The 21,705-nt window shown below is 48.5% G+C and overlaps 8 protein-coding genes across 8 annotated transcripts; 3 read left to right on the plus strand and 5 right to left on the minus strand.

Moving 5' to 3' along the window:
- Nucleotides 1-57: 57 nt before the first annotated feature.
- Pdw03_8796 (Galactose oxidase/kelch, beta-propeller) lies at nucleotides 58-2,249 on the minus strand (the record flags this gene model as incomplete). The annotated part of the gene is made up of 6 exons (XM_014682517.2): nucleotides 58-688; nucleotides 745-1,698; nucleotides 1,757-1,925; nucleotides 1,976-2,016; nucleotides 2,064-2,118; nucleotides 2,183-2,249. 6 exons carry the CDS (start codon nucleotides 2,247-2,249, stop codon nucleotides 58-60), a joined length of 1,917 nt encoding a protein of 638 aa, XP_014538003.2.
- Nucleotides 2,250-2,951: 702 nt separating this feature from the next.
- Pdw03_8797 (Viral attachment protein, fiber shaft) lies at nucleotides 2,952-5,166 on the plus strand (the record flags this gene model as incomplete). Its single annotated transcript, XM_066102065.1, has 3 exons — nucleotides 2,952-4,050; nucleotides 4,105-5,109; nucleotides 5,162-5,166. 3 exons carry the CDS (start codon nucleotides 2,952-2,954, stop codon nucleotides 5,164-5,166), a joined length of 2,109 nt encoding a protein of 702 aa, XP_065957148.1.
- Nucleotides 5,167-6,334: 1,168 nt separating this feature from the next.
- Pdw03_8798 (Peptidase, putative) lies at nucleotides 6,335-7,597 on the plus strand (the record flags this gene model as incomplete). Its single annotated transcript, XM_066102066.1, has 2 exons — nucleotides 6,335-6,370; nucleotides 6,449-7,597. The coding sequence occupies 2 exons, from the start codon at nucleotides 6,335-6,337 to the stop codon at nucleotides 7,595-7,597; spliced, it is 1,185 nt and encodes a 394-aa protein (XP_065957149.1).
- Nucleotides 7,598-8,073: 476 nt separating this feature from the next.
- Pdw03_8799 (uncharacterized protein) lies at nucleotides 8,074-8,408 on the plus strand (the record flags this gene model as incomplete). Its single annotated transcript, XM_066102067.1, has 2 exons — nucleotides 8,074-8,112; nucleotides 8,196-8,408. 2 exons carry the CDS (start codon nucleotides 8,074-8,076, stop codon nucleotides 8,406-8,408), a joined length of 252 nt encoding a protein of 83 aa, XP_065957150.1.
- A 2,156-nt stretch (nucleotides 8,409-10,564) lies between these two features.
- On the minus strand, nucleotides 10,565-11,380 carry Pdw03_8800 (2-haloalkanoic acid dehalogenase, putative; the record flags this gene model as incomplete). The annotated part of the gene is made up of 2 exons (XM_014682521.1): nucleotides 10,565-10,688; nucleotides 10,749-11,380. 2 exons carry the CDS (start codon nucleotides 11,378-11,380, stop codon nucleotides 10,565-10,567), a joined length of 756 nt encoding a protein of 251 aa, XP_014538007.1.
- Nucleotides 11,381-12,402: 1,022 nt separating this feature from the next.
- Pdw03_8801 (Amino acid permease, putative) lies at nucleotides 12,403-13,077 on the minus strand (the record flags this gene model as incomplete). The annotated part of the gene is made up of 1 exon (XM_014682522.1): nucleotides 12,403-13,077. The coding sequence occupies one exon, from the start codon at nucleotides 13,075-13,077 to the stop codon at nucleotides 12,403-12,405; it is 675 nt and encodes a 224-aa protein (XP_014538008.1).
- Nucleotides 13,078-13,898: 821 nt separating this feature from the next.
- Nucleotides 13,899-15,284, minus strand: Pdw03_8802 (FAD dependent oxidoreductase superfamily; the record flags this gene model as incomplete). Its single annotated transcript, XM_014682523.1, has 1 exon — nucleotides 13,899-15,284. The coding sequence occupies one exon, from the start codon at nucleotides 15,282-15,284 to the stop codon at nucleotides 13,899-13,901; it is 1,386 nt and encodes a 461-aa protein (XP_014538009.1).
- A 406-nt stretch (nucleotides 15,285-15,690) lies between these two features.
- Nucleotides 15,691-18,301, minus strand: Pdw03_8803 (FAD dependent oxidoreductase superfamily; the record flags this gene model as incomplete). The annotated part of the gene is made up of 5 exons (XM_014682524.2): nucleotides 15,691-16,179; nucleotides 16,249-16,561; nucleotides 16,618-17,032; nucleotides 17,094-18,185; nucleotides 18,259-18,301. The coding sequence occupies 5 exons, from the start codon at nucleotides 18,299-18,301 to the stop codon at nucleotides 15,691-15,693; spliced, it is 2,352 nt and encodes a 783-aa protein (XP_014538010.2).
- Nucleotides 18,302-21,705: the final 3,404 nt, after the last annotated feature.

Raw genomic sequence — 21,705 nt, forward strand, 5'->3', positions numbered from 1 at the left:
GCTCAAGTTTAAAGTAGGCGGTATTGAATGATGTGGGAAGCTCAACAGGTGATGAATCTATGTGAAAGTCAGGGCTAGTCCTCTGCAGTATCCACTTGCTAGTAAGGGTAAAATAAAGCCAGCGATTGACCTGCCTTGCATCTCATATAGCGCATCTCCTCCTGATTCCACCGTGGCAGGGGTCACGGGAGAGACGAGGGAATCTGGCACAGTTGAAACTTGTGTTATCGATGGCTGGGTTGTTGACGGATATGTTGACGTGGTCTGCGCAGTCTGCACCGTCTCCGCCGTATTCAGGCCCGTTGATGTAGATGCTGGCCCTGGTCCAGGGGAGACTGGGCCGCTCGCATACATCCATTCTGGAGGGCGGTTTTTGGGCTCAGTCTCTACAGCCTCGGTTGTAACTGCCGCAGACTTGCGTTGACGGGGACTTCGGCGATAAAACAAGAGTCCGACAAGGATTGCAATGGCGAGCAGACCCAAAACAGCACCGATTACTCCACCAGCCCAGCTGGGGAATCCGCTGGCCCCTTTGTGATCTCTGGAGGTACTGGCACTGGTATTGCTGCTGGTGCTACTGTACGGCCAAAAGGTCTCGATAGTCTTATTATAATTTCTGTCGAACACTCCCGCCAGAGAGCCGTTAGTCCATGATTTTGGGGCGGTTATGGTTGCACCTCCATCCGAGCTAATAAGCTGTAAGCCATGGTAATCCACATTCTTTGCTTCTAGTTCTGCACTCACTTGCCACCTATCAATTTCGTCACCGCATCTGGCACTTTATACTCGCTCCAATTTGTGGGGTCATAGCTGTCCTCAAACGTCAGGGTGTTGAGATTGAAGTTGACAATGATACCACCCTCCAGGCACTGAGTTGAATCGACATGCTGCCCTCCGATCGCCAGCATCTGATCAGGATATACCTTAATGCATTGGTGACCGCTGCGACTGTGTGTGCTTGTACCACTGTATGCCTTCGCCCACTTGAAAGAAGGCAGAGACAGTATATACACGTCGTCCGATGGATTGGCGTTATAGTTGAGACCATCGTATCCTCCATAGATGTATATATTATGCGATGACTCGTCAGCCGCACTAGCAAGCACAGAGCAGAACTCCGTTAACTGTGGCGGTATATCACCCGTCGTGTTTTGGAGATACCAGGTTCCACTTCCGACATCAAAGACGGAGACCGTCTCCATGAACGTCGGGCTAATCCTTTTGCTCTCTTCTGTTCGTGTTAAGTTTGATTTTCTATTCCGGAAAAACTGAATGGGTTCCACCACTCCGCCGATGGCGACTAAAACTCCGGACTCGGATACAGGGACCCATACCAGTTCCGCGTTGGAACGGGCAGGAACATAGCTTGGCAGTGTACTGTTTTTCCATTTTCCATTGCTCATCGACGACATGTCTAGCGTGATCAGCGTGTCGGCCGTTTGGTTGGATTGAAGCTGGTTTAAATTGAAGTCGCCCCAGTCCGGTGCGCGCATTCCACTAAAGTAAAAGCCCAAGTTCTCTCTTGGAGCTGATGCGGCAGCACCATTGGTAATGTATCGTGTGACATTCGTGGAAAGGTATTCTTGGTTCCAACCGGGTGCCCATGAGCTTCTATAGGCGCCATACTGGTACGCAGCGTATGACAGGACTTGATTAGCAGGCGGAGGATCGAAACTATCCGTATTCCGAAGCATCCCTCTGCCATAAGTTGTGTCAGAATAAGTAAATTGGTAAGGGAGAGACGAGGGACATCAACCCATAGAGATAGAACTCGTTGTCATTGGAAAATATCGTTCCTTCAACGTAGTTCGGAGCTATGCTAGTAGCCCCCCCGGCAACGGACAGGTTGTTTAAGAGATCCATGAAGTCTGATGTAGTGTTGAAGGAAGTTTTGAGGTTCAGGTAATAGATGGTGGCTTCCAAATCTGCCACTAGTTAGCCATGGATATGTCAACATCTATTTGGTCGCGCCTACTGTTATCTGCCTGTAGTTCAACGCAACCGTCATCGTATCCTCTGTAATTATCAGTGAAAGCAGATATTGACCACGTAGAATCTCATACTTCTGGTACCATATCTCCCCACCGTCGAAGTAGATTGTATCGCGCAGGATATTGACTACCGGTTTCAGTAACAAAAGAACTTGTTTTTTTTGAAAAATAAATAGACAAGAAGTGCTTACCACGTAGGCCTTGCCAGCTGCACATAGAAACATTAATTTGGGTTGAAAATGTGCTACAAACGGCCATTGCGCAGTCTATTATGACCAGCAGGGTTAGCACAGTCCCTAAAAGAAACCACATTTTTCATTTGAAGAAATAACGGTAGAGCTAATCACCAAGTTATCACGATTTGAAAATGACAAGTCTCACATTTTGATTAATTGCGGACATCTCGACTCCAACTGCAAAAAGCGAGCGGGCGGGGCCTTTGGGAACTTGCGATGCGGCTTTGTTGATCTTCTTTGTTTCCCATTGCCCCTCGTCCTGAATATGAAATCGGCCAAGCGAAAAGGGGGAACGATTAGAGGCCGATGTAACACGCCTGCTCAGCTCATGGTCCGACCGAACTGATCATTGCCATGATTGTCTTGCTGCATGTCTAGAGTCACGTAGCTATATAGGAACGACAACCGAATCATCTGAAAGGACCCCATTGCGTGCTTGAGTTGGCCCCTAATTGTAGTCGAGACATATTTGAAAGGGCTCGGAATGGTGTGAATTTCCTCTCAATGTGCATTCGCGCTGGGGCTATGTTGTATGCTGTGTTGCTTGAGCCGACACCCATCAGGGGAGAATTTTGAGCCTCGAAGCATTGGGCTTTCTTTCATGAGCGACGGGGGCCGTGAATATGCGTTGGATGTCTTTTGATTCCTTTGACTCAGTTTCTTTGTTAAGTTTGTACACCCTACTGGTCATCATCGGAATTATTTCTTCTACAGACCGGCAAAGATGAAGGACGCGGTTTGGTTGTCACTGTTGGTGATTGTCTTCGGTTTGGTGACATCAAGCTATAGCAGTCTAATCAAGAGACTACCCGCACTGTCGGCAGAGCGAGAAGATGGATCAATAGCCATAGTAAGAGTCGGGGTTACACTTTGGCTCGGTGATGGTGAGTCGTGCACTGCTGAAACTATCACCGGCACTTCTACGCAGACTGCAAATATTTCTCCAGGGGTCACTACGTTTACCATCACCGAGGTCACTACTAAGGGTATTATTGGTTGTCACTATGCCCCGACGCTGAGCGCAGTCGCCGATGTTGGCATTGGACCAGCGACTGCTGCAAAAGCCGCTATAGCACTGCCGGCAAATGGACAAGTCAAAACGGTCACAGACTACACAACGGAGACGTTTACATCGTGCACATGCACAGATGACTCGATTACCACGACGACCACCTCGAGCGTGTTTGTGACAACTACCTCCAGTGTGCTTGTGATGACCACGAGCGTACCTGTGACAACCACCTTTAAAACTGCCACAAATACCTCTAGTGTGCCTACAACGACCACCCCGACTATGCCTACGATGACTACCTCGGTCACACCTATTATGTCTACCTCGAGTATGCCTGAGATAGCCAGCTTAAGTGTATCTACAACGACTACCTCGACTGTGCCTAAGATAGCTAGCTCGGGTGTACTTGCAACGACCACCCCGACCTTAACTGGAACAACTACACCAACAACTTCGACCACGATTAGTGATCTGACTACCACTCTTCCAGGGAATACAACCCCATCAACAACTAAAGTGAAAACCCCAACCACTTCCAGCTCTGTGGGTGTTACCACTGTTCCAATGTCGACAGCGTCAATGGCCACAGGTGGCTCAACTGTTACTATCCCAAATACCACCATCAACCTACTGGGAACAACACTTCCACGGACAACCATCACAACAATTATAACTGAGCCTACCAACTTCACTGTATCGAATAGCAGTAGCATTTTACCCGGCTCAACCCGTACCCCAACTATCACGGGTCCTGGAAGTCCAGGAACTGTCGGTTATTCAACAACCATTATCAACACTGTCACTATCCCAAGTATGTTGCGAAGGATAGAATGTTGAATATCATTGCAAAGGCTAACACTGTCAGGTTCACAAACAGCCCAAGCGATCAGTCCATCTACTACCGCCACAGTTAGCGGGCCTGATGCCTCTTCGACCCAGAGCTCTGGCAGTGCTACGACAGTATCCGCATCTGTATGCTCCAGCCTTATCAGCAACCCTTCCTACACACCCACCGCCACTTTGCCAGATGACTATACCTGGGGATGTGCACCCGGGTATCTCTGCAAGCCACGTCATACGGGCAATCGCTCGGAATGCAACATTGAAGCAGGGCTGCCCAACCCCGGATATATCTGCGCCCCTTCAGACTGTATTGTAGCCCCATCTTTGGACGCCCATTCCTCTTGGCAGTACGATATCTCGAACAATTATTACAATCTCAACCCGGAGGACTTTGGCCTCAACTATTCTATCTTCCAGTTCACAGACGACCCAATTGCAGCCAATAATAAGCGCGACATGTCCTTGTGGGACTTCGGTGTTGCCCAGAAGGTCAAAACAGTCGACATAACAAACATTCCTGCTGTTTGTTACAATGATTGTAACGATGCTGCACATGAGCCGCAGCTGCTTGGAAAGACATCTGAACTTTGCAAGAGTGACTCGGCGTTCATGGAAAATTTGGAAAGTTGCAATGAATGTATCACCAACAACGCTGAATCTGGCTCCGATCAGTTTTCATCAAAAATGTTGCCGACGTTTGCACAGTGGCTGAATTTCTGCTCCGATCTGGCCACTTCCACAACAACGCAAAGTGCCACCAGCACCAAAGTGGATACCGCGGCGATAAGAATTCAGACCATAACTACCACCAGCACGGAAGTATCGATAGCAGCCGCAATCACTAGCACTCAGGCGCTTCAGGCTAGCAGCACTGAAGCTAGCAGCACCAGCACCGAACCCACCAGCACCGAGCCCACCAGCACCGAGCCCACCAGCACCGAGCCCACCAGCACCGAGCCCACCAGCACTGAAGCTAGCAGCACCGAAGCTACTAACGCTGAAACGACAAATGCTGAGACTACGAGCAGTCAGTCTACCCAAGAAACCACTACCACCACTGGGGCTGAGGAATCATCTAGCCTAATCGAGACAACTCAAACAGTCAGCCGCTTTACAACCTCCACTTCCGGGTCAGTTGTGACAACCTTGGTATCTGCTTCACTGGCCACAACTTCTTTCTCTGGGAATGTTGTCACAATTTCAACATCAGGCTCTCTCGTGACAAGCTCAGTGCCGGGATCTATCGCGACAACATCATTACCTGGCTCACTTATCACCGCCTTGTTTTCCGGTTCAATCAAGACGGTGTCGAGTACTCAGGGCGCAGGGGCTGGGGATGGAAACCTATCCGATAAAACTTCCGGTAGTTCATCGGGCTCAGGTCACGGAAGTCAGACTACTTCAGCAACTACGTCTACGTTTTCTCCGGCCTACAATGCGGCAAGATCCTTAAAGATCCCTCATACTGGCTTGATTGGTCTCTTGTGGTTGTTTTTGCACCACTCGTTTAGAATGTTTATTTTTTGCTCCGATGTGTGACATTTTTAGTTCATTTTGGTGATTGTGGATTCATTTGTCCATTTTAATAGGGAAACTCAATGAAAGAAGGAAATAGTTTCGGTGCTTTCTCTGGGACTTTGCACACTTCACTCAAGCCATAACACATGGTATGATGCTCGAATTTGAAGGCGAAGTGAATCAATGGCTGACAATTGGATTAAATGCATCTTTCCAAGTGTCCACGGGTTCTTCTTCAAATCAGCTGCCATCTTCTAGAAGGCCGATAGCTGGAGACAAAAAATAAGAGCCTACCTGGATTACTTGCAAAACCTTCGTCACCCACTACATATTGGATGCCTGGTGCCGGTGGCATCAACCTTCTTAGTAATGCCTTCCGATTCCAAACAGGCAACTACCATTTTCTCTTTCTATTCTGCTGTTGTCTTTCTGTGTAGGACAAGACACTTCTTCTACAATTGACAGTCAACATTAACGTGATACCTATAATGATGAAATGAAGAGCACTTCTAGGTTAATACCCAGCACATACCATTGATCATAGAATCCTTTTACATGTGAAAAAAATGGGTCATGGTGTGTCAGGTGTGGGCCTGGTCCGTTGGGTAGGGCTCCGGGGCCCCGGGCCTAACGATTGGCTGACCAATCTTCCCTCCCGCTGGCATCGCCTCGCCAACTCCCCCACATCGGTTCCTTTCGCCTAGGCAGTTCCATAACACGTCGTCGCCTATGAAATGGCTCAACAAAGCTTGTCGGAAATTTTAGCCAGCGTGAGTGTTGATTTGGCCCCGTATGAAACTCTCTACAAGCATTTCCACACGCATCCTGAGCTCTCGCTGCAAGAAAAGGCCACTTCTGAAACAATTGCCTCCCATTTGTCCCAGCTCGGAGCCTACGAGATCCAGACAAACATCGGTGGTTATGGTCTCGTAGGCATCCTCAAGAACGGAGCTGGAAAGACAATCCTTCTTCGGGCCGACATAGACGCGCTTCCAGTCAAGGAACTTACCGGCCTCCCGTACGCGAGTTCAGTGACGATGTCTGATGCCGACGGCAATGAAAGACCAGTAATGCATGCATGTGGCCATGATATGCACATAACATGCCTTCTAGCAGCGGCTGAAGTCCTAGCCCGTATACAGAGTGCGTGGAGCGGGACTTTAATCGTACTCTTCCAGCCGAACGAAGAGCGGGGCGGAGGTGCTCAGGCTATGGTGGACGATGGACTTTACTCAAAGATTCCCATGCCTGATTACATCTTTGGACAGCATGTCATGCGAATGCGGGCTGGAAGCGTTGGTTCCCGACCTGGAACGATCATGGCTGCTGCCGATAGCATGAAGATCACTCTTTTCGGCCGCGGTGGTCATGGGTCACAGCCACATCAGACGGTAGACCCCGTGCTCCTTGCTGCGCATGTTGTTGTTAGACTCCAGAGCATTGTGAGTAGGGAGGTGGACCCGACTGATCTTGCTGTTGTGACGGTCGGGAGCTTGCAGGCAGGGCAGACAGAAAATATCATTGCAGACCGGGCAGAAATTGGTGTTGACTTTAGAACTGTCAAGTTGGAGACTCGGGAGAGAATCATCTCTGCTATCCGGCGCATCGTTGAGGCCGAGTGTCTTGCTAGTGGATCGCCGAAACCTCCGGTGTTCACACCAACGAGGCGGTTTCCACCCACCGACAACGATAAACAAGTGGCCTCCAAACTGGCTGCATCCTTTAGAGACCACTTCGAGGACTTTGATGCTGAAACGCCAAGGACCAATGTTAGCGAGGATTTTTCTACGTTGGGTACTTCTCAGGGACTTCCTTGCTCCTTTTGGTTCATTGGAGGAATTGACCCAGAGCTCTGGGATAAGGGCCAGAGAAATGAAATTTCCACGGACGAGATCCCTGGAAATCACTCGGCTTTGTTTGCGCCAGTGATCCAGCCAACGATGAGAACTGGGGTGGATGCGTTGTGCCTCGCGGCTTTGACATTTTTGAAAAAGTAGGCATCTGAAGCTCACGATGGCTCTCCCCGCAGTGCATCGGCAGATAGAGAAGCTTCTGGCGCTGTGTATAGTGAATTGCTTGCATATTTGGGAGGGGGGGGGGAATTCCTCGATTCCATTTTTGTACAATACAAGTTGTTGCACGGATGTAAGACTTTTGCGTAGCGTTTTGTTCCTCGGAACTTTGATTTTAATTCATCTTAACATCGCAAGTGTTCATAGTCAGTCAAAGAAGATACCACAGCCGAAGCGAAGGCGTTAGAATCATCCTGGCATTCCTCACGATCGACCACAACCTGTTCCAAGGCCAAGGCCAACTTCGACTCCTTCTATCGAATGACCGGCGCATTTTCCATGTACAGCTTAATCATGCCGAAACCATCCATTTTTAATAACCCTGCACAGATAGCACTCTGCCGGGCTTATAAAGTCCACGAAAAGCGCAAATCGGTGTACGTCCAACATCAATCCAAGCCATGGGCTGCGAAACGGGCTGCGAAACGGGCTGCGAGTTGGTAAGCGTAGCACCTGTTCCCATCTCAACCGCCATGACCCGATCGCCATGGAAGATCTAAATGCGCAATCGTCCCTCGGGCAGATCACCGAGCGCAACCGTGACCGACTTTACAAACGCATTTTCCAATCAAACTGTCTGAATTCTGATCTCATGACCAAGAGGGCATTGCTCAACCCAGACATCGCTGACCGTGTTTTCCACGTTGCGGATGAGAGCGTGCGAAAAAAATTTGGTGGCCGAAGCAAGTTTCGGAGATGCGGAATTCTGGGTATTGGCTATAAAGAATCTTTTTGACAGACTTCTCGAGCTCTTGCATCCAAGGCGAATGGTCCTTTTCGTAAACGCCCGGCGATTCGCCGGTGATCACGACTGCGTCCACCGGGGATTGCACGGAAATCTGTGCATTGCCACGGAGCCTGCATAGATCAGGATATGGCCTCTTCGGATATTATATGGCGTAATCTCGATTTCTTAATTTCCAATGTCATAAAAGTGCGTGTACATGCGAAAATCGTATCGTTGAACCGGCTAGTTACATCCTGAGTGCTTACCAAGGCTTGGCTTTCCGGTTTTGAACCACGCCCCTGAGCCTTACCTAATCATCATCACTGCTCCCAAGGTCCCTGAGGACCCCCCTCAGCCACCCAACCCCACTCAGTGACCCGATGAAAACAGGATAGTAACTATGTCAACAGCTCACATTTCAGCCTTATAATCTACCGGAGTTTGTAGAATGGATATTTTAGGATGGCACCAGTCCAGTACCGGACTCAAATTCGAGAAGAATCTAGCAAGTCCGAGGTCCGGGCCTTAAAGGACTAAGCTCCGGAGTCCCGCGGAGTCCCACGGAGTCGGACGGAAAGGACATGCCTGCGGAGGACTCCGCTTGTATGTGCTCATACTCCGTAAGTTGATCTGATAACGAATTGCTCCAGGGATTGTTATTCAGCGGAATTTTGAGCCTCACTTGAATATCAATCTCTTTACATGTATGAATCCTCAATCTTCCCACAACATCCTTTTTACTGGTTTTCTTAACTCAACCAGACCCTTCAAAGCAACTTCAATCCACTTAATTTTTATGTATCATGAGTCACGCTCCAATTTGCTCGATTTAACATGACAGCAGCCAACCAGCTCTACTGGACCAGCGGTCTACGACTTCCGAGCGGACACTATCACGATGCTGACCTTAGCTATGCTGAAGGTGATTACTCAGATGACATTGGCAGATGGCAGATGTCAAGAGTATTCGACAACGATTGACTTCGAAAAGTTTGTGATCAACCTCGTAGGAAAGGAAACAGTTTCTGAGTCATGTCCGGCACAATGGGAAACTCGATTACTATCCGATCGCTGCTAACAAAAACACCTCACGGCCTTGTCTGTCATTCTAAACCCTACATTTCAAAACTAGAGGCCGGCACCTGCTCATCTCTGTCCCAAGCGCATGTGCATGTGCAGCCATGCATCCCAGCGAACAGGCAGTATCTGACCCTCGAGGATGCTCGGCTAGACGTGAACACTCGTGGAAACATCCATAATGTGCGGACCCGCGTGATCGCGCTAGAAAATTGTCTCACCGGGGTCATCACTCCTTTAGAGGAAGTCCGCCAGAGATCTGGAAGGCTGTCGTCGTCGGATATGATTCATTAGCTGACTATTAAGACCTATTCGATATGGCCCAAAGGTGCTTTTTCCAAGGGCTAGCCGTTCCTGTCGACAGCATCATCGTTGGGCCGAAGAATACTCTGCAAAAATTGCCGATGGGCCCGGAAGAGCATTGGCGGAGGCATTCGCCAGGTCGAAATCATCTCTTCAGTGGCATCACGATGGAAAATGCTGTTAGCGTGGGTAGAGAGCAAGGAGTAAGCGTGGGTAGAGAGCAAGGAGTAAGATTGATCGGTGGAAGAAAAGCCTTCCACTGTCAGATTTGCAAGAAGCCATTGTCCTCCTGGAAAATGGTTTTGATCGCTTGATGTCATTGATGGAGAAAGCAAGAGGGTAATGTGGAGTAAGAATTAGTCTCCAGACAATCAGGAAGGAAGAGATGTAACTTGATCATTGCATATATTACTCGCTCCAGTTCTATAGTGTCGCTATCATAACCAATTTTGTGATTTCCTTCTTCCTTCTTGAGTTGCATCCGAACCTGACGTGTTTGATTTAACGAGCTGAAATTCAACCACCAATCTTGTCAGCACATCTACCCAACTTGTAACATCTCTTACGCCACCCTCAGTAAGTGTAGCAAATTTCTTTGTAGCTAATTTACTCCTTGTTCAAACTTATCCTTGCATCCGGAAATAGAAATTTTCTCAGGGAACAGGAAAACTGACTTGTCGTTTGAATTCATTAAATTTAATTATTAGTGCCGGGCGATTGCCATATAGAGCATCCGGTGTCAAAACTGTTTCATGAACCGCTAAAATTACAGTAGAACGTCAATCTCAAGATGCCAGAATCATCTTGTCGGCCATCTCGAGCAGACTGTCGGCCATAACATCCATCTTAGTATCAAAGATCTCAATACACGACTCCTTCTCATATATCGAGCAGTAAGCGCCACGGAAGCTGGTTATTTCGAGATGAGTTAGTCCAGGTGTCTTTCTTTCGAGCGATAGCGAAACTTACCCGGCTTTAACAGCTGCGCTCACATCCCACATGTGTGCCGCCACAAACCACTTTTGATCCTCGGCAGCGAACTTATCCAGCATGGGCTGGTAGGACCCCATTGAAGGTTTGACCATAGCAAGAGGGGATTCTAATGCAGACTCATATTTCATGAACTGATGACAACTGACAAGGTTCTCGGCGGGAATTTCAAAACCGGCGCGCTTAAAGTAGCCTCCGACTCGTTCTGTGTCGCCCGTGGTCAAGCACCAGATGGTGAAACCATTCTTCCGCAATCTCTCCATCATGGTGCGGCATTCTGGGCGAAGCTCTAGCCTCGAATATGCTTCCTGACAGATGTCTCTCTCCTCGTCGGTGGCGAACGATCTCGGGTCTTGGATCCCGGACATATAGAGGACGCGGTAAAAGAGCGCCTTAAAAACATCTTTGTATGGTACCTTCCGCTTGGACATGTGCAGCATTAGAGACTCGAGCTCGGAGGATTGCATCCATGCAAAACCGAAAATTTTGGCAGACAGTTGATGTGCTCGCAGTCGTGGACCGAGAACTTCCTCAATGGTGTCGAGAAAGACGTCGAATGAAACGCAGGTGCCGACCACATCGAAAACGGCGTGCTTTCTGGGGTAGATCATGTTGTGTATTGTAGATATAAGACTTTGACTGAAGATTGAATGGAATTGAATTGGTAGACTAAAAAAAAAATTCTAGGAATGTTGACCGATGGAGTGCTTTTCAAGACCATTTATTCAACGCGTTTCACCGCGTGCATTTTGTTGTCTGACTGCGGCACGCCGCCATCCGATAATTGTGATCCGCCCTTGATCCATTCCGTCCTCGAATCAAGATAAGAATGAGGTTCACTCCGTACATGTGAGCTCCAGAAAACAACAGCGGTGTGGAAACTCCGGGACTAACCAGATCCGGTAATAAGCTGCCTTCGGACCAGATCCACTCTGTCTCGGAGCTCCGTCATTGGAGCTCCGGCACTGGGAGATTAACTTCCAAGGTTCTCGAAGATCTCATCCATTCCTTTTTAGCGCGGATTCTGTGCCGATAACCGAGCTAAAAGGGAAGCTAGTCTCGGTTGTTTGATACGGGGAAGGCTTGATACTCCGTATTATGTGCAGGCTTTGAGGACCTTCCGGGAAATTGACCCATGTACGGAGTACGGAGTCTGAAACATACAAGGGGTCAGGATGTTCACATTCCATATCTCATGCTTCTAGACTTGAGCATTTCACCCTTTCTATTCCAAAATCTACTGCTTGATATACAAAGCTCTTGTTATACGCACTTGTACACAGCACCACAATAGAAACTCGACCTGGAAAATCACTAGGAATCTATCGACGAAATGCACCCCTCGAAATTGGATAAAATTGAAGACCACAAGATTAATCTGACTCCTCTACTGGCGAGTCAACAGATCTCATAGATCCACTCTCAGTTCCATAAAAGACTCAGACTGCCAAGACCTTTCTTCGACTTTGGCAGGGGCTCTGGATTCCGATTCGCAAGATCAATAAAGGGTTGAATGGGGATCCCAAGGTACTGAACGAAAGGCCCAGGATTGCGCCAGTATTCAAACCCGATAGTGTTATGATCAGGACTGCCCCCACAGGTTATTGCTAATGCCTGATTTACGCTTGTCAGTTCACGAAAGCCCACAAATGGTGTAGAAATGAAAGCTGAGCGTTACCATGATATTGACTCCAATAATCAGCAAGATCTTCATCATAGAGAAAGCGAACTCGAGCTCTCCATATACTCGCACAAAGACCAAGGCCGTACACACCATAAGCAGTCCAAAAATCGTAACCCAAATCGCACTGTTGAGGTCAGACCAGAACTGCACTAGCACAGCCGCGGCCACGATCTCTGCGGGGATAGACACAAGGTAAGAATATACCACGTTGTAGCCGTTGGCAAACGCTAATGCCGGGTCCACAAAATATTCCGCGTAGCGGACTATCCCGCCGTTCAACGGAACAAGTGTGCCCATCTCGCCCACTGCAAGGGTCACGGTACCGGCAACGCAGCCCATGACCAGGTAACCCAGGAGAGCACCCAGGGGACCAGAACGCGAAATCGCTCGACCAGAACTAAGAAAGAGGCCTGTTCCGATAGTGCCGGCCAAAGCGATCATTTGAATGTGTCTTTGATGAAGGCCTTGCCTCACAGTCGAAGTTTCTTCGAAGTATCCAACGTATTCCTCTCCTGGTTGAGTAGGGGACTCTGGGTCTTGTATTGTGGTCTTGACATCTTTCTTGAATTCATGTTTGGCGTCGGGGGAGTCCTCGTCTCCAAGGACGGTCTTGATCGTGTACATCTCAATTGATTTGGATGTTCACTTGTTGTAGAAAGGGAAAAGTGACACTGGGCGGTTCTTTATAGATAACAAATAGCAATAGTCCCTCCGGGGATGATTTAGCTTTCGACTTATGGTCTTTAATGGCCATATCGCTCTGAATTCTCCATTCAAAGCCACATTTTCTTTATCGATACGGTTGAGCTGGGCGGATAACGCAACAATGAAAGGAAACATCACGCGTGGCTTTTGGTGTCGTACAAAAGTAGCGGGAGGGAAGAAACAGAGAACTTGATTGGCAGACGAAGCAAGATGACAGGCACCCAATTAGCAGACTTAAGTATCTTTGCGATAGGCTTTAACTGGGAGATGTGAGATAGGAGCACACGGGCGATTAAAGGGGGTGCAGATCAACTCCGCAAAATGCAAGGCCACGCAATCTACTCCGTGAGATAGCAGCTCCGAGAGATAGGATGTAGTGATACGGTTTGGAACTGTTGCTTTTGTGACTGATTTAATACGTCGCATTTAAACCGATTGGGCTGGCCGGTGACCTTTTACCGAAAGACAGAATTTCATGAAGTATGAGAGAATCAGCTTAAGCTGAGACAAGCGGAGACGCCTCTGTAGTACGTACATTGCTCATCTCGTGGATTCGTTCAAAATGAGGAACGTCCGTCGAAGTTGCCAATGGAATCTTGTGAAGGTGAATAATACACTACGTTATGTCTCGAAGAAAGGAGCCTTTCTTTGTTGGAGATACAAGACTACGAAATATCAAAAAGAACAGTGCAGCTGAATGATTCCGCCTCTCATTCCTCTCTGCGCGAGAAACATACATCTCATCTCTTTATACCAAGTATGTCGCCTCCCAAAGGGCCGTTCTTCGCCGTCTCAAGCCTCTCCTTCGTCGTTTGAAACAGCCTTGGAACACCCGTGTCTTCAAACTCGATCCCTTTCTGAACCATCTTAGCAACCCCAAGAGCACATAAGAACGCCTGGGGCATTCCATGACCATTGAAGCCCGCAAGCACAAACTGGCCATCCTCCCCAGGCACAGCTCCGATATGGGGCTGGGAATCCCAGCTGTACCCCATGACTCCGGTCCAGATTTCATCTACCTGGGCCAAGCTATCTTCCCAGCCATTAAAATGCCGTTGCATATAACCATCGTAATGGTCTTTGACTTGCTCAATGAGACTTGAATCGTCCACATTGTCGTACCATGAACTCAGAAAATTGTGGTATAGCAAGTTGGCTCCACCGACAACAATACTACCGTCGGCACGAGGAATGAGGTATGAAACGACGTTGTCCTCTTCACGGACTATGTAGGAGTTATTCAGCAGAGGCGCTCTTGTGCCCTCAGGAACTGAAATATGAGTACATAGTCCTTTGCAGGGAACAATGGCTTCACGGTACTGTGGAAGAAGACTTGAGATGTAGGCGTTGTTCGCATACACGACTTTCTGAGCGACTGTTGTGCCTCGTGGAGTTGTTAGAATAAAGCTGCCCGAAGGTTGCCGACTCACAGACAGTACTGGTGTGTGAGTCTGGAGGTTGACCAGGCCAGTCTGGAGAATAGAGGCGGTCAGATGAAGAATCAACTTGTACGGCCACAGAGTTGCTGCCGTGAACGAAGCGCATGCTTTAGCGCCTTTGACACCCGAGATGCCCTCCGCATCCTTGCCAAGCACGAAGAAAACATCCTTCATGTATTCAAGATTACGGGATATCAGCGTGTCATACATCTCCGTAGCCTTTCGGGCAGTTTCCTCGTTGGTCCATACATCGATAGACCTTGTGAGGGTAAAATCGCAGTTGATTTTCTCCCTTTCAACCAAGGACTTTATGGCGCGGATATGCGCGATTTCAAATTCTGTCACCTCCAAGGCGCGTTCAACACCTGCTCGGTCGATGAGCCTGGTCATAGGAGTGTACATGTCAGGCCTGAGGTGGCCACCATTGCGTCCTGTCGCGCCCGAGCAGACACCCCGTGCTTCCAGTATCGTGATAGAGAGTTTCTTGTCATTAGCCTCTCCTTTCACCAGATGGTACGCCGTGCTAATTCCTGCATAGCCGGCGCCTATGATGACGACGTCACTCGACACAGGAAGCTCCTCTGTGGTCCGGTGATCATGCAGTTCGTGAATGTCTCGATGCCAAAATGGCACAGTTGCATTTTCGACAGGGTGCCGGTGTGTTTTGGATGAGTCCTTCGGGGACATGGTGGCGAAGTGGGACTGATTGCTGCTGTTTGGCCTCAGAATCACCATGGGCTGATGGGCTAGGCTACTTGATGGCCTGCTTTGACATTAAGTAATGGCGGGGGGTTCGGTCCTTGATCATCATTTGGTGAGGATACATTGGCAATCGGAGAGAATGAGACCGAACTCCGATTTGTCGATGCTCAAAAATGACTGATCAACGCAGTGAGATGTGGTGAAGTGCCCTTGTCGGCCCCGCAAGCCCTGTTGCGCCCGGCGTAGCCCACTCCGACGCACCAAAAATTACTCCGAACTTGACTCTGGGCCATCTTGTCAGCTGAGCCAATCAGCACGGCGTGATGTTGTTAAAGGGCTTTCTCATGTGTTCAAGTCCGAGGAGCTGGAAACGTCGATCCTTTGAGATTGCTTAATATGAGAAAGGTGGATTGCTTTGCTCAAGCCAACCATTCTGAGTCCAATCAACGGTGTTCAGCCAATCCATATCTCCAAATGTGTTCATCTCAGGGTCAATTTCATGCTCTCTGCCCGTCGCAGTAGGCAAATTTTGCCCTAGAGACTGTTGTGCTTGCGGACCATGGTGTCTCTGGGGCTGCTCGTTCGGCATCCCTTGTGCTTGCGGCGACCCCAAAGAATCAAATACGGCGTCAATGATTCTCTGTAGAACTGTCTTGAACTTCTTGCTAAGCTGCGCATTATTATCCGTGGGTCGTATCCAGTCAAGTAAGGCTTTGAACATAACCAGAGTTTGGACGACTTCCGACCGCGAGAATCTAACACATTCGTGACCGGCAGTCGCCGGTAACATCTCGCTTTGTGTGGCAGGTGGTACTAAATTACTTGCTCGAAGAAGCTCGACACACAAGATTCCGGCACAGGGCATTCCGTATGATACTCCCTGGATCAACATCAGTTATTTTTGAACTCTCGATTCAAACAACCGGCGAGGCTTGTGTCAAAGACTCACAATCCAGTCAAAGGCATGGTGAAATTCCTGCAGCTGATCACGGTTAAGCCAGAGAGACAGGATAACAGTCATTGTCTCTTGGGCGATATTGAACAAATTCTGGCCACCGCTGAATTGTCGCGACACAAGTAGGCGCTGGAGAAGGAACTGGCATTGCAATACATCAAGTTGTATGCGGGTGATAATATAGACTTCATGAGCGCCCCGTTTATGGGGTCGTGAGCTTGGCTGTGGGTGCCATTCGGAGTTCCCCTGATACTGAATGTGCCGAGGATATGAAGCGACGATCTTCCCCAACTGAACTTGCAGGTCTCTGCAAAAAGGTTGAAGTTAGCGAAATGCATGCATAATTTCTTCCGCAATACGCACTCTACCTGCGATTTAGTGAAATTCGAATTGACACTAAGAGTTAGTTCCAAGATGCCCTCCCGGATAGGACTAAGCATCGTCAGTGCTCGAAGCCATGTTGTTGTGTATATGTGGCCATTAGTATTCCAGCCATTAGAGTCAAGTTTCGCAATGGCCACGATGAGTCTTTCCTGGCCCCCATATACATCTTCCTCGCATAAATCAAGTGGCAGAGGACATTGGCAGTATTGATTACTGAGCATAGGTGGTCGCGCGTTGAACAAACTGTGGCATTTGTCGTGGTAATACATCGATGAAGCGAGTGATGCTCGGTGTTGAGAAAACGGTGTGATTTCCTTCGAAGGAGAAAGACGGTGCAGTCCTGCACTTATAAAAGCACTGCGAACAGTGCCGTAGTCGACTCGTACGCGGTCACCTATAATGAAATGAGCTCGATTCTACAATACCAGGATTTATACTGTTATAATCCAACTCACTCTCGTCACTGATGATGATGCTTTGTAGTCTGGTGCTATTCTTCATGCAAATGACCATGGTATCGCTGATCTCAAAGTTCCCTTCGCAAAGCTTTACACAGGCAGCAGCACACTCTCTCATTTTCTCAGCGGCAGTGTTGCGATTCCGCCCATCCTGCTCGGGTAGATCGAACACTTGGTCCCACTCTTGTTTGCATCTGAAAGCAATTCCAGCCCAGCTGAAGAGTATCCCGATCATTTCCCATCGCAGATGAGGTCCACCAAACCAGTTTATCCAGGAAACATGGTCGGAGTTGCTTGCAGCATCGCAATCAGGTGTTGGGCGGGGCCTTTTGTGGTTCATGAATAAATCTTTTGCCATTTTCAACACAGATTCCCGCGTCCGGGGCTCCCCTAGCTCACTGGCGTATTCTGTCCATACTTGTTTCAAGCATTGTTGGATCATGGTGGGTGATAGCCATACATCGTAGATATGATGGATTCCAGTCATCAGCACGTCAAATGTACGAGCAGTGGGGAAGTTGAGCAGTGTTCTAACTCCGAACTCTACTCGAGACCTGGCCATAACATCAGGCTCTCGGCCTAACTCGTGGTGGTCGGAGTTCGTCGCATCAAGCATCACTGCGCCAAAGCTATCTCGGTTTTCAAAAAAGACAGCAGAGAAACGAGTCGTCTCGTGCTGGCCTAGCTGCTCTTGGAATAGCATGTTCCGTTTTGGTCCGCTCGGACGGGCTGCTTCCCCCGAGCTCGCAGCTAGGGTTGGGTCCACAGGAGGAAAAGAGACTCCTGCCCCGACCGAAGATTCACCAGGTAAGTGGAATGGGTTGGTAACATCTTGAGGGACCAGGAGGTCCGCGGGCAGCGTTGAGCCGAAGTTTATGGGTGTGTGGGAGGTCGGAGGGCGGCGTTTGGTCATGGGAGCAGGGTGATAAATGCAGTTCAGGCTGCGCAGGACACAACGCGAACACTTTGGATTTTGATGGTCACAGCGAATCTTAGCCTTGCGACATGGTTCGCAGGCTTGCGGTTGGCCATTATGGCGTTTTCTTGGTTCTGCAACCATCGTGTCTCTTCGCAACAAGCGTAGTTCACCTTATTGTTTACTAGCTCAGCGTTCCACGCAAAAATCGAGACATCTCGTATAACCATTAAAGGGCAAAAATACCTTCTATGACAGTAGAAAAGATCACCAGCACCCCACGGTCCATTGGTGAATCAAGTACCTGCTTTATCGCGGGCCGATAGGGAGATTAATGTCAACAGGAGCCAATCATTTTGCCCGATCAATATTACCAAGCTACGTATTAATACAGCCACTTTCCATACCAGAGCTGCGTATCTCGTACGGAGCACTGGTGACTCAGGTGGATGGGCTCTTCGTACAAAGCTAATACACGCTCTAACATAGCAAAATTCACAGCTATCTAGGAATTTGGTCTCTAGAGTGATCTTATCTATGAAGTGCTGGTCTCTGAATGAACTACGTAGTAGTGACAAACTGGATACCGAAAGACGTAAAATCTTCCACATCGCCTTCCAGCTCCACAATGACTCCACAGTTGACGATGGCTATCAGAAGTCTTCTCACCCAAGCTTACCCCGCAGGGCACCGTCGTCTGGGAGACTGCCAATGCACAGCTGGTTCAAAAAGTCAATTAACCTGCCAGGCATGATGTCTGGCATGGACGATCTGCTGTACTATCTCATCCGAAACCCCAAGTGAGTACCCCCGTGTCATAGCTAGCTGGAGTCTCCCAGACAAATCACCCTTTACTTCCGGATCCACAACACCATTGGATACATTTTGCATTGGTTCGGTGCTGAGACACAGTGAGAGCTCAGTTACTAAGCCATAACTTTCATCGTGTGTGCGTAGGGGCCCCTCAATTTGATCACAGGGGTCGCCGCCGTTGCAAGCCCCCTGCACTGGTCTGCTGAAGCCAGTATGCGCAGCCCAGGGTCAAAAGCTTCGTCAAATTCTGCCTCGCGCGGTTCCGTTGCCGTCTGACGCGCCTTGGAACAGCCAGGCAGAGCACGTCGGAGGGGCCGGTGTCTGTTGCTCAGGACATGCCATGTGAACGACGCGGAGCAAATGGACACTATCGGTTCCATCCAGCACTCATGTGACATCCTGCAGCCCGTATGGGCGCAAGCGGCATGCACCCTCCGTAGCGTTTACCCGGTGACTATGCCTGTCGAAGTCATGCCGTGTTGAGTTAGGAGTTCAGCAACTCTGGGGGGTTTTTTTTGGGGTCCGAGCCCACATCGAGGACGTCAGTCCCGGGATTGCCAAAGATCATGTCACTCATCGTTACAGCGGGATCAAAACCACGCACCATGGCCTCTTCGGCCAGACCCACCCAGCTGCCCTTGAAGGAATATATGATCTTGGCGTCTCGTCTCTTCGGCCTGGCAGCTTTCTTACTCAATTTCGATTTGTGGGCTTCCTCTAGAGCAATTTTCGACTTTTTATCCTTTTGACTGCGGCCCTCCCTTGGGCACAGACTTGATCGCGTCTTCAAACTCTGGAAAAACTTTCTCGTAACCGGTTTTGTGGTAGAAAGCCATGTTGGTATAACAATTGGAGTCGAGAGTTTCAGCATCATGTGGCCCGATCACCACGTTCGCCATTCCGCGGCCGAACAACGCATTGATGGTGGCCAATTCTTTTGGTCATCTCTCCGCACCAAACAGCTGAATCACACTCTCCGATGCGGGTGCGAGGCAGCAGCCTTTGCTAGGCAATAGATTTCCGGAAATGTGCTATTTTTCTTTTGTTGAAAATCCAAGTTGATGCTTCATGTAAACGCCAAGCTCCTACGAAATCGAGATTAGCAGCGTTGATGCAGTTTGACGCCTCTATCACATATTCCGATCTGCAAATTCGAGCATTCTATATCCTCGGATGGCATTTAAATTTGGACTACATTCAGTCCATGGATCTGGGAGGATCTAGTACTCAGTACTGACACCGCTCTTTGAAGATTCTTCTTTCTGATTCTCTAATTACAAATGCATATTAGTTAGTGAGGGGTAGATAAATCTACAGAGGTAAAAATGAAGCTATAAACATGGCTTCATTTCTAGGTTGGAAGGGATTAGGCAGTTTGATAATTAAAATCCAACTTTTACACACAGCTTAGTATTCTATCCATGTAGGATTTCATTCAACATCTTCGCCACTTCTACAGACCCTCGGAGATGTGTATATCCACGAAGCCTTTCTGTGGTCCTATCTTAGATGAATCGAGGCAATCAAAGGTCCGTGTAGTATGCTGTACTGCAGTGATTGAAAGATAGCATTCATTGATGACCTGAAATCGGTCTCATAGCCGGTTTTCATGCTAATCAGAAATACGTTCACAACCACATGAAGACCAAGATAGTGATGTCTTCTTGTATTTCCTCTTCTATTTATGAAGCGATGCAGAATCTGGTGCCATTGTCCTGTGACAACTCTGAATACATTGGAATACCGCGTTAGTGTAGAAAATTTGGTGGTGCTAGAGAGATCCAGCCACAACTGAGAGCCTCGAAGCTCCATGGCAAACTAACTCCTTGTAGTATCTGTCCCTGTTCTATTTAAATTAACAGCGGAGCAAGGATTTCAACCAAAGGTTGAACGAAGGGAAAGGTAAGCTACGCTGTGACGCCCACATGTTTGTCAAATGAGAGACGATAGGCTAAATAGAATCCTGATGTGGATCAGTATGATGTTTGCTTTGGCTGCCACGCTAAAAGCTTCGGCATAGAATCAAGCCGATGTGTTGCATGGCACACAACACATACTCCGTACGGAGTAGACTACGGAGCACTCCGTAGAAGATTCCGAAATCAGGTGATGCATGCACACTCCTGAGACCTGTATCCCGGAAGATAGAAAATTAATCAGGACCACCATTTCAGATCACCACTCTATCATGAAAGGCTTTGTTCTTATCGTACTGCATTTGATAACCCTCTGCAATTAGTTTGATCGTATCTACCAGGCTAATTTTCCGATCTGGTCGGAGAAAGCGAGGCTCCTTCCACTCGACGTGGAAGACGACCTGGAGCATTCAACGACCATAATTGTGATCCTTGATTATGCTGCTAGACTAAGGTCAACCTGGCATTGGATATGACGAACTTGGTTCATTTTACGGAGTGAATGAATCCAGGATCCGAGTAAAGAGCGATATACAGAGAGTCTGGGACATATACGAAGTGGGCAATGGACGGTGCACAGTCGCAAAGAGTCTACAGCGTACCAGTCTTGAGGTTAGACACACATTTGAAGCCCTTGCTTACCGACGATGCTCCAATTACCCTAATAAGGCGGGAAATTTCTACAACAATAGAGAAATGACACATCTGAAAAGACTATCAAAAACACGCCACAAGCCGTCACACGCCTTACTCTTCTTGTCTTTGAGGAAAAACCAAAAATGGAGACAGGATGAATACTTCTGCTTTGCTAAACTCCACTCATCTCCACCAAGGCCATCATGAAAGAGAAAATATTCCTTGGCGTTGGGATTGGCCCCGAGAGATCCGAATACAACCGGCTAGCCGAATAGGGAAAAATCCCACGATTCTTAGTGGAAGGGGCTTCACCTTCCCTGGCTTAGCC

The sequence above is a fragment of the Penicillium digitatum genome, chromosome 3 (assembly GCF_016767815.1).
Source record: "Penicillium digitatum chromosome 3, complete sequence".
NCBI classification, from domain to species: Eukaryota; Fungi; Ascomycota; class Eurotiomycetes; order Eurotiales; family Aspergillaceae; genus Penicillium; species Penicillium digitatum.